General features: G+C 39.2%; 1 protein-coding gene across 2 annotated transcripts in view; it reads right to left on the minus strand.

Annotated features, from left to right (window-relative positions):
• The window catches only part of LOC148321100 (thyroid hormone receptor beta-like), a 29168-nt gene that overhangs the window by 877 nt on the left and 16289 nt on the right, over nt 1–12002 (minus strand). Inside the window, exons 3-9 of one of the 2 annotated variants that reach the window (XM_088318765.1) lie at nt 10329–10666; nt 7626–7726; nt 7399–7546; nt 7018–7223; nt 5163–5249; nt 4214–4360; nt 2417–2675 (exon numbers count right to left, since the gene is read on the minus strand). In XM_088318765.1, the coding sequence (XP_088174891.1) occupies nt 2417–2675; nt 4214–4360; nt 5163–5249; nt 7018–7223; nt 7399–7546; nt 7626–7726; nt 10329–10665 (1285 nt within the window). In that variant the 5' untranslated portion in view covers nt 10666. Of the gene's footprint in view, nt 1–2416; nt 2676–4213; nt 4361–5162; nt 5250–7017; nt 7224–7398; nt 7547–7625; nt 7727–10328; nt 11163–12002 lie in introns of those variants that run through there. The other variant, XM_088318764.1, reaches the window with a different exon arrangement.

Raw genomic sequence — 12002 nt, forward strand, 5'->3', positions numbered from 1 at the left:
GCCCCTTGAAAACGAAATCCTGTTCTTTCGGTCACGACCCATAGCTCGTGACCATAGGTGATGGTAGGAATGTAAATCAACGGTAAAATCGAGAGCTTCGCATTTTGGCTCAGCTCCTTCTTTACCACGACAGACCGATACAGGGTCCGCATCACAGCAGACTCTGCACTGATACGCCAGTCGATCTCACAACAGACCCCAATGAACAAGACCCCAAGATACTTGAACTCCTCCACTTGGGGCAGGATCTCATCCCGACCTCAAGAGGGCACTCCACCCTTTTCTAACTGAGGGCCATGGTCTCAGATTTGGAGATGCTGATCTACATCCTGCTCCAGTGAGAGTTGGAGATCACGGCTTGAAGAAGCCAACAGTTCCACATCATCTGCAAAAAGCAGAGATGTAATACTGAGGCCACCAAACCGGACCTCCTCGTGGCTGCGCCTAAAAATTCTGTCTATAAAAGTTATTAACGCAGACGGTGACAAAGGGCAGCCTTGGTGGAGTCCAAACCTCACTGGAAACGAATTCGACTTACAGCCGGCAATGAGGACCAAACTCTTACATCGGAGCTAAAGATAAAGATAAAGATAAAGATGTCCTTTATTAGTCCCACAATGGGGAAATTTGAGGTGTTACAGCAGCAAAGATATAGATCACACAGAGTCGGCGGCGTAATGTAGCTGTTAATGTCTAACATTAGCAGCAGACATTCATAAAAAGCATGCAAATATACACAGTATAAACGTATCTAAGTGTAAGGAAACACTCCTAATGCCTGTCCATTATACAGAGGGGGAAACGTGACAGAGACGTTTTAGAGGGCTCAGTAACCCATACTTCCGAAGCACACACCACGGAACACCCTGAGGGACACGGTCGAATGCCTTCTACTAGTCCCCAAAATACATGTAGACTGGTTGGTTGAACTCCCATTCACCCTTAAGGACCCTGCCAAGAGTGTAGAGCTGGTCCACTATTCCCCGGCCGGGATGAAAACCACACTACTCCTGAATCTGAGATTCGACCTCCCGACGGACCCTCCTCTCCAGCACCCCTGAGTAGACTTTACCAGGGAGGCTGAGGAGTGTGATTCCTCCAGAATTGGAACAAACCCTCCTGTCCCACCACCCCAGTCTGCCAATCCAGAGGCAGTGTCCCAGATGTCCACACAATGTTGTTAAGTTGTGTCAAACAAGATAAGCAGCACTCCATCTTGACTATAATGAATTACCTCAAAGCCGTCTGTAAGATGTTTTCCATGCCTCACCAAACTCCTCCCACGTCCGAGTCTAACCATCAGCAACAGCCAAAGCTGCATTCCGCTTGGCCAGACGGTACCTGTCAGCTGCCTCTGGAGTCTCACAGGCCAAAAAGGCCCGATAGGACTCTTTCTTCAGCCTGACAGCATCCCTTATCACCGGTGTCCACCAATGGTTTTGGGGGTTGCCGCCATGACAGGCACCAACCATACGTTCACAGCTTCGATGCCTCAACAAAGGAGGCACGAAACATGTTCCACTTCCAATGTACAGGCGCCAAGCCGGGGGGCAATCAGTATACCCACACCTGCTCAGCACCTCTCACCTTGGGCAACTCCAGAATGGAAGAGTGTCAAACCTTTCTCAAGAGGGTTGGTACAGGCGCCCAAGTTGTGTGTGGACGAGAGCCAGACTATATCTCGTCTGAACTTCTCTGCCTCACACACCAACTCGGGCTTCTTCCCAGGAGGTGACATTCCATGTCCCAAGAGCTAATTTCTGTAGCCGGTGATAGGAGAGCCAAGGTCCCTGCTTCTTGCCGCCGTCCAGCTCACAAGGCACCTGACCCCTTTGGCCCCTCCCACAGGTGTTGAGCCCATGGGAAGGGCGACCCATGGGTGCAGGCCTAGCCAGCAGGTGCTCGTCAACCAGCCCCACCTCCAGGCCTGGCTCCAGAGGGGGACACCAGTGACCCGCGTTTGGGAGAGGGAATGTATTCCAAAAGAATGATACTGTTCGACTTGTGACCATGCTACTTACTGTACACTTTATACATAAATAGTCGTGTCTCAGACTAGTGCTGTCCTAACTCGCCTTGTTGCATGAACAGATGAAGCTTTCTCAGAGGCAAAAGGTCTTCTAAAGCAACCAGAGCAGAATAATATTTGCAATTAGTGTTTAAAGATATGCTGGTTGGCATCCTGAATACAGTTGAGGTGCCCTTGAAACACAGCACCTTTGAAAACCAACATAATCAGAGTGAAGAATGAACTTCCTCTGACATTATATAAAAAATTATAATTAATCATACATATACAACTTTAATACACTTTTTATATTAAATATGAAGTAGATAAATACATTTAGCTTTAGTTCTAATAAATGTTTGAAATTTTGAATGCAAATATTACTCATCATATTTGTATTGCACTTACCAGATGAAAGCAGAATAACTGCTTGTAAAAGCGCCACCTCAGAGTCATCCAAGTTAAAGGAGGACAGTGAGACACCAAGGTCAAAAATGGCATCCGACACTACACCCAGGCCTCCATTCTTAAGTTGGCCCCGTGTGACTGCCATCTCTCCATTAAGTGTTAGGGTCTCACTCTCTGGATCATAGCGGACAGCAGCACGCAATGACATGACTTCCATACAGCAGCCTCTCAGCAAGATGACCTGGTCTTCACATGGCAGCTGTTAACAAGAACAGAGAAATGATCTTGAAGTAGTTCTAGTGCGCAGTCCCTAAAACAAATAGTTTCTTTTTGCTTTTAAAAAGCAAAAAATTCAATACAATACAACTTTATTTATATTGTGCATTTCATAACAGCTGGAGCTGTAATTGGTTACTTTTCTATAACTTGACAATATTCATTAACAGAGAAGGGCATTTCGTCCAGGGGCGAAACAGCCCGTCCGGCCTTCCCAGATGAATGCCCATATTTGGGACGTAGCACAGAGGATGAGAAGTTTTTAAAAAAGAACGGTCTAAGCAAGGTCGGAAGTGGGTTTTCGTCCGTCCGATTTATCTAACGCCGTCATGTGCCGTATGTATAGATTTCAAATATTTGCACTTGGAGCAGAATGAAATCTTGTAGAGCTGTTGCGTGTACTGGTCCTTGAACTGAGAGTTCACCTGAGAGTGAACGAGCGGAAGCGATACCCTGGCTGTAGAAGCAATTGAAGAAGCAATTGAGAGCCATCTTAAGTTGTGTTTAATTTGCGCAGAGATAAAGTGCAATCAATACTGCCTCCTCTACAATGTGTCCCAATTCCGAGGTCATCTGTGAATTCGCCTTGTGTGACAACAATGACAATAAGAGTCTGAGACTGGTTCCGGTACCCTCAGTAACCAAAGCTTGGCGTTGTTTTGGAGGTAGAAAGCATCTCCTGGTGTTAAAAATGTGGATAATACCTTATTTAATAATGTAGAGACAGTAAAAAAAATAAATAAATAAAATAAATCAATCTACACAAATTCCTTTAGTAATTAATTACCGCTCACCTGCAACAGACGAGACGCGACATGACCACGCCAGTTTCACTGAAGGCATTTTCAGACTAGGACCTATAAGGACCCCTGGTCTCCTGACTCAAACTATTTACTTTGCAAAACCTCTTGCATGTCCAACACAAATTAGACATGTAATATTACAACAAAAAAAAACACCACAAATCTAGAAGCTTTTAAGGGGGCTAGTATTGTGTTCCATAAACAGGCAAAAATGAAAAAATTCATCCCACATTCACATAATGTTTATGAATTATGAAACCGTCATTAGCCTCTCGTCATGCCCGGACGAGAACTGACGGGGACGCAGGATGATAATTTCATGAATAAGGACGGAGGGATAATGATGGTTGGGCGCCGATACCGTGGACGGAGGATGAACCGCCGAAATAGGGTAGAGTGTCCATCTCTGCTAACTTATTTACTTGCTTGGAAATCAAATAATCTGTAAAGTAACCATACATTATTCTTTAAAGCAAATGAATCAATAAAGTAATGTAAGTGTGTGTATCTTTTTATTTATTTTTTTTTCAAGTTTTCCAATCAAACTGATGCAATAACGGCCCCTGCTGACCTCAGGCAAAAGGTGGGGTAAATCTTACTCGTCGTCCCCAGTCACTCACAGAGCACATACAGAGAAGCAATAATTTGCCATTACATTATTGACATTAATCATTTTTTTGGACTCATAAAATGTTATTGAATTGGTGGCTTCACGTACCTCACAAAACATTGGCAGCTTTTTGGCGAAGTCCACCACTCGTGTTATGGCAGGGGTGATAATTTTTGGAAATTGCCTGAATGCCTCTAAATCCACTTTATTTCCTTCACAGGTATTTACCGTGGATGAATGACCGATACTAGCAGGCTGAAAAGACAGCAAAGGAATTTTAGTGGATTGTAACAGAAACAATGGAACACAATCAGCGGAATTAAAATTCCAGGGAAACACGGCACTCCCGAATAGTTAAAAGTAAGTCAGAAAAATACCATATCAACCTAATGTGACTGTCTTGTTTATTCCAGCATTCCATTCTAGTGCGGTTTAAGTTTCAACTCATTAACTGTTCACTTCAAATAATATTGATTCATCAATTTGGATACTGCTGATCCTCATTTGGGTTGCGGAAAAGCAAAAATCTACACCATCTTACTTTTGGCAAGAGTCGTACAACCCGAAGCCACCAGCCAATCAGTCATGAATTCACCACCAATAAAAATACAGTATGTGTCATGCTACATTTTACCAGTTATCATTCGTAATTATATATTTTTCCTGGCGTGTTTAGTATGTCCATCGTATATTCCATAGCGTTTGATGTAACAGGTAAGCTTGAGAACTTCAGTACAGAACTTGCTTTATGCTTCATAAGAAGCCAACCGAAGTAACAGAACCGGAATATTTTTTCAGTCCAGGGAAAATAATGTAACTTTTTTTAATGATACTTTAAATATTAAATGTCATGTTGGTTCAACAAAATCATCGGGTTTGGCTGTTTTTCTAGTCGCATTGTATGTGTACTGTAGTTACTTGTGCGGTATTTATTCTGTTTCAAGGACCTTGGCTGTTGTGGGAACATGAATCAAAAAAGGGCCACATAAACATTTGGGGCGCAAAAGGGCTCCAATTACTCCATTAAAAGGTCTACATACTGAGTGTTAAGTCATACCTTAGTTTCCTTCATCCTCGCCGCGCTCTGGTCAGAGGTATCGAATAAATTACACGTTATTTCATTAAGAAGCATTGTTTCCTCGACCTGTTGGATAATCAACAGGCATTGTGAAGTTTATATCTAGAGAGTGGAACAAGCCAGCTAAGAAAAAAAATGCAAAACTGACGAAGATGGCAAATAGGTCAAGACAGTATTTGAAAATGTGTTTTTGTGGTAGAAAACAGGACAAGAACCACCTTATCAAACAGGTCAACACGCACAACTACAGTAGTGAGAGAAAATTGCAATTCAGAGAGATGATTATGCTTTTGTTAAAGACAGGAACACTAATTGAAACTTAAATAGTTTAATTACATTCATTTGTTCGGTTTTTTATTCATTCATTCGTTTATCCTTTTCCTCACTAGGGTTTTTTTTTAATTTAATTTATTTTAAATAGGTTTTCAGAGCATTTTTTGTGGGGTTTTATTAGCTTTTATTTTTTCTATAACGCTGGATTTTTGTTTAGGTTTTATTAATATTAGTATTAGTTTTACTTTTTTGAATATATGGCGTATTTGTCAAGTGCAAGATAAAAAAAAGGTCACCAAGTATTGTAAAGTAACCTACAATTCTGGAAAGACGTTTGACCGTCCTTCTTCTGCAGGGATGAACAGCAATGCGGAAATAAATACAGTAGGTAAAGTAATCCAATGTCCGCATAAGTATTTAAGGTTATCAGTAAACGATTTAAATAGCACACTGCAACATTAACCGCAACAGAGCATGAATGTGGGCGTTGCCCTAGTAACACAGTAGCTGCTGTTTACGGCATGTCAGACTACTGCCGTAAAGTCCAGGCATCTAGTCCTCAAAATGACACAGTACATTTAAAAAGGAACCACAAAAGCTGATTGATTTGATTTGCAAGGACAAAAACAAAGGACATTTTTGCTATAATTTATATTTAGGGTTGGTTAGTTTTATAAAATACGTTGAGGTTTCGGTTTGTTCCTTTTTTTTCGTTTAAAAAAAACATTTTTGTTTCTTTTCTAAATCTTTTGAGCCTCATCCCAAAATTTTGGGAATCATAGTTTGGGGTATATTTATTGTTTAAGCTAAATGTAGGTGATAACATTTTTATTTGGGTGACCCCTGCTATTCCTGGTCAGGCTTGGTACCTATCCGCACATTTTGTGGAGGGTCTATTTTCTCTACAATTTTCTAGGTAATTTCAAGAACGAAGAGAAAAGTTAATATTACATGCTATGTAGTTACCACGTGTATTTTTTTTAAATTTATTTTCACAGAAGAAGAAAATACAGATGAGGAAGGGGCTGTGATCTAAGGAGGAATAAATGCACCATGAAATGTTTAACTGAAATTGTCATTAATTAATTAATTGTTTAATTCATTCGTTATATATGGTATTTGATAAATATGATAAATGCACCATTAAATATTTAAATAAAAGTGTCATTAATTAAGTGTTGAATTTATTAATTAAATAGGGAATTAAATAAATAAATGTGTCATTAATTTAACAAATTACCAATGCTAATTTGTAAAAAAACAAAGTCTGTAATGTTATTTCTGTATTTAATTAATTATATCTGTATTTAATGATTTTTTTTCTGTGTTTAATTAACTATTTCATGGTCCCCCCGCATTGCAGTGTTTCATGAATGACAAATTTTTAATTTAATTGATTACACATTTTTTTAATTCCATATTTAATCAACAAATAAAACATTTAATTTAGGACAATTTTATCTAAACATTTCATGGTGTATTTATTGATTTAATTTTGGCACTTTCAGTCCTCCATGGTGATGGAAGCTGTTGAGAACTGCAGATGAGGAGACTCTCTCACCAAGAGTTTCCGCTTCTGCTTCCAATAATTTCCTTGAGCATTTGTGGCCATATGAGCCTCAGTAATCATGCGAATGAGGTCCCACTCGTCCTCGGTGGGCCCGTGATGATCCAAGACTGTTTTTTGTAATTCCTCCTTGCGGCGACGCTCCCGGTTTTCTTCAATCAATTTGCGCTTGGCGAGTCGCTTGCTCTCATCCAACACCACTTGTGGGTTTGGAAGGGCAGTGGCAGGATTTGGGGGTGGGGATGGATAAAAATGACAAAATTTCAGTGCATTCACTGTAGCTGGAAAGTGTGCAAATCTTAGATGTCATAACTGCTTCCTGTTGCAGAGAAGTGCTTTTGGTCAATTTAATTCCAAATATATGTCTTGACTTACAGTCTGTAGCCATTCCGACTGCAATACATTTCTTGAAGCGACAATCCTGGCACTGGTTTCTGGTCACTTTGTCGATGGCACATTTTTTCTCATACTTGCAAATATAGGTTTGCCAGAGATCTTTCTGAATTGTCCGCCTGAAAAAGCCCTAGACAGCAGATGGCGCCACATATGTGCTGAGATTCTTCCATTTGTTTCTACAATCAATTCAGAGACTTGTTGGTTACCTTACAGCCTTCACAGGTAATGCAGCGATAATGATAGCCCGTAGCTTTGTCCCCACACACAACACAGAGCTCATCTTTGTCCAGGTAACTTGGTATGTACCCTGGAGGAGAAGAAAATGATTTTTGTTGTTTACTTTACATACTATAGGTCATTCAACCTTTTTTCCGCCGCGGTTCATACAAGTCCCTAACTTTTGTGAACCGTCAACTGTAGACTTGATCGTCGCAAATTGTGCAGAGCGGGCTTTGTCCTTGGTCGTTCTCATTTGTGAGCTTGTGGGATTAATATTATTATATTAGCATATATTATATTAGCATAATGTGACCGAGACAATAAGTATCTTGACATGCGTCAAGAGTCTGATGTAACGTAGATTAGTTTTCCAAATAAAATATTGTCATCCTCGAATAATAAATAAACCGGAAGTACTGCAAGTTTATTTCTTAAATTTCTTTCCCCTTTTCCCTTCATATATATATATATATAAATATATATATATATATATAACTTGTATATATTAATATATTACAAGGACAAACAAGTGGGAATGCACTATTAGAAGAGAATACGAATAACGTACAGGAAATATGGAGAATATTACATTGTATAATAGATAACAATTAAAAAAAAAACTATATTCCGAATGAATATTTTATACTTGATAAAAAATATTGTTATTGCTAGAATAACAGATATAACTGATGAATTAAATAATTATTTTATTCAAGTTGTCATAGATCCAATAAATAAGTATAAACTAAATAATTGTGTTAAGAATAATTTCCATACTATCCTTAGTTCCTTAGTGCTGTAAATGATCTAGAAATGTTAAATATTGTAAAAACATTTAACATGTTTTTAACATTGATGGTTTTAATAATAAATATTATAGAACACATGGTACCACCATTCACATACATTTGTAACCCGTCATTCCAAACTGGTAAAAAAAAAGAAAAAAAAGGAAATATGTTGAAATTTAAAAAAATTGCAAACGGGAGATGCTGAGCAGTTAAAAAAATGGAACAATTGCTCGAAAAAATGTAGACAAAGTGAAAAAAATTATTTTGCGCTTTTCGTATGAAGTTTTGAAAAACGAAATTAGAGTAGGGGTTAACTGAACACTTAAAATTTCAAATGGTTTGAATTGTTCTAAAAAAATAACCTTGAACAATAAATTCCCAAATGAAAGATTTTAGCTTTCATTTGGAAATAAATAAATTGAATAAATAAAATACATGGGATTGATCTGAACAGTTTAAAGTTGGAACAATTAGAATCTGTCAAAAATGTAAAAATTAGAGGTTAAAACCCCCAAATTTTTAATTTCGGGTTTTACTTTAAAAAAAAAAAGAAAAATGTAATACGAATGAGCTGAACAGATTGATATTCGAATGGTTACAATTGGTCAAAATTTGGGGAAATTAGAGATGGCACGCTAAAATTGTAATTTTTGAGATGGACTCGGCCACCCCGTGGGCACCCTTCCCACCCCAAGGATAAAAGTCTGGGCTGAAAGCAGCAATTTTGCACCTGTTTGTCACAAGAGCTCTACACCGATACGGCAACAAAATTCTGTCATGACTTAACGGTTAAAGATACTGATTCCTCAAAGGGCTCTGGAGGACGGCACGGCTCTGGGGAGCACGAACACATTCTCACATTTTAAATTGGGGAAAAAAAGAATTATGTAATTAGAGCAGGTTATAAAATACAGTAAATCTGAAGTGTCAGGAAAGGGTAGTAGCATTAACATCCATGCAACCAAGTCCGGTCTTCAAGCTTTTGAGGTTTCCCGTCGACCCAACACAGCTGATTCAAATGAGGGATGATTAACAGGCTTGTGCAAAGCTTGCTTATTTTAAAGTTTAAATTAAGTTGGTTGGAGCATGTAAAACAGGCTGGATAGGGGCTCCCGAGAACCAGACTTGGAGACCCATGATTTGCTGAATCTGTCTGTACAGTATATCTACTGTGTCTGTCAGTACACCCGCCTGTCTACCTATACAAGTATTTGCAGAATTATTGAAATTCATCTGTTGTATGATTTCAACACATATCGCTGACATCGGGATGAAACCTCCTTTGTCACAATTTGATAAATGTAATTTTTTTCCCACAAATCTATAGTCGGTCAATCTACACTTGTTATCATTATTATTTATTTTGAAAAAAAAAATAAAATCGAGGCGTCCTGAAAAGTGACGATTTTGGAGGTACAAAGATTCCGCTCGACGCCAGCGTTACACAAAGCCACACGGAGTCTGCGAAGTCATTGAACTACTCAAATTCACATCCGATATGGTATATACAAAGTAGCGACACTGCAAGACAGGAGAAACAATACAACAGGGTTCGAGGACTTTGCTTCGGGGTCCAGGATCAATTCTACTTGAACTACAAAATGGAACGTGCATGATTATCTTGCATGAGCCTTCTGTTGCGTCTCCATCCAATCAATAATAATCCAATCAATAAGGAATCCTGCTGCATCGCGCCAGGACTTGGATTTATGCTGGGATTTAAATCGGAAATCCCAGACATCATTGATTCAATGATCAAAGAGTCATCCCTAATTAATAACATAAAAAATATTTGATGAGGCAGAAGAAATAAACAGAAAATGACAATATAAGCAACACTTTTACGTGAAGCATTTCTCATCACCCCATATACCAGCGATCACTATCCAGGTATCATACCTTTCTTGTGTGGTCCTTGCATCCACTGTACATGTGAGAGGTCTGATTTAATCTCAGTAGAATACTCAGGGTGATGATGAAAATTATTGAGCGGGATCTCCATGTGACAGAAGTCACTCTTTAAACCGGAAGGTACACCACTATACAAACAATTATAGTGCTGGCTCAATGGCCAAACCTGCTCCAGGCACGGCGGATGATGAAGAGGTTGCGGCTCACAGTGTCCATACCCTGGTCCTTCACCTGTGTACAGGCAGTGTTCTCCACCACCCTGGATTGGGTATTCCCCAACCACAGAGTGAGCCATCTCATAAATGTCTGGTATGCAGTAATTCATCCTAGAAATCCATAGCAGAGACATATAAAAAACACAAATGAATCATCTTAATTCTTAAAAAAAAATCTAATAAAAAAAATTAAGATATGGAAAAATTACAACCTACCAGCCAAAAGAAGAGCGAACCTAAGAAGCTAAAGGTATGTATGCCCAAATGTCCACAGACCACAAAAAGCAACTGGCCACCCGCCACCACACATCTGAATTGGGACGTAGAGATTTATGACGACGTAGAGCCCTAATCTCACACTCCACAAATCCTTGATGTGCCACAGACTGTGACGATGTCACAGATTAAGACCTTTCGCATTGCACCTATGGTAAATACTCACTTGTAAATACTCAAGACCAGAATGCAATTGGAAACAAAGCGCATGGCAGGAAGTGTACAAACATTCCAAGTATTCTAACATCATCTAAGTGACAATATATCAAATTCAAAATTTCCTGCACTCACGTAATGTTCAAAAACCAACGACAGCCCCGTTCTCCTTCCAATGCAACGTCATTAGCAATGGGCCGAAACCTCATGTGTAGGTCCTCCTTGCTTTCTTTGTCGAAGCTTTGAATGGCTGAACAAACCCTTTTTTTGGTCTCCTGAAAAGTGATGACCCTGCATGTTATTGTGATATCCTAATGCCACTAGTTATTGATGGCACATTGGCACAATGTAATTGGTTCTCTATCTCTATGCGTGCCTTGCAACTGACTAACAACCAGTCCAGTGGGTATTCCACCTTTGGCGCAAAGTCAGCGGGGATAGAGTACCCTGTGACCCTGAAAATGAAAATGAAAAATGGTCTAGAGGATGGATGGATGGTTACCCCTCAGAAACTCCCTCATGGGAAAATGAAGCAATTTTACAAAAATAAAAATACAATTAATAAATCAGCTCTTACATTAGTTGTTTTTATATCTTCATTATTACATTTTAGTTCGATATTAACTCAACACACAGTCACATACGTCAAACACAAGGCTCATGGGCTGAATCAAGCCAACCACATAATTTGACGTGGCCCATTAGTACAGTGTGTGGTTGTCGTTTGAATGCTTGTTTTCCTTGCTATTATTCATTGATGGCTTCATTTGAAATGTATTGTTTAATTCACAGTCCACAAGAACATTGTTTATTATTTTTTTAAATTATAACCTAAATAGCAACTGCAAGCTTCCTATTGGCTTAGTAGAAGTCACTATTGTTTTGTAGAAATGATTAGGGACCAAGCAGCGACTGCTGCAAAGTCCCTGTTGTATCTATGGAAAGGGGCCGAGTAGTGACCCCTGCTTGTTTTTGTAGAAATTATCATTATTATTATTATTATCCATCCATCCAT

The sequence above is a fragment of the Idiotropiscis lumnitzeri genome, chromosome 16 (assembly GCF_059441095.1).
Source record: "Idiotropiscis lumnitzeri isolate Australia: NSW breed Sydney's pygmy pipehorse chromosome 16, RoL_Ilum_1.0, whole genome shotgun sequence".
Lineage (NCBI taxonomy): Eukaryota > Metazoa > Chordata > Actinopteri > Syngnathiformes > Syngnathidae > Idiotropiscis > Idiotropiscis lumnitzeri.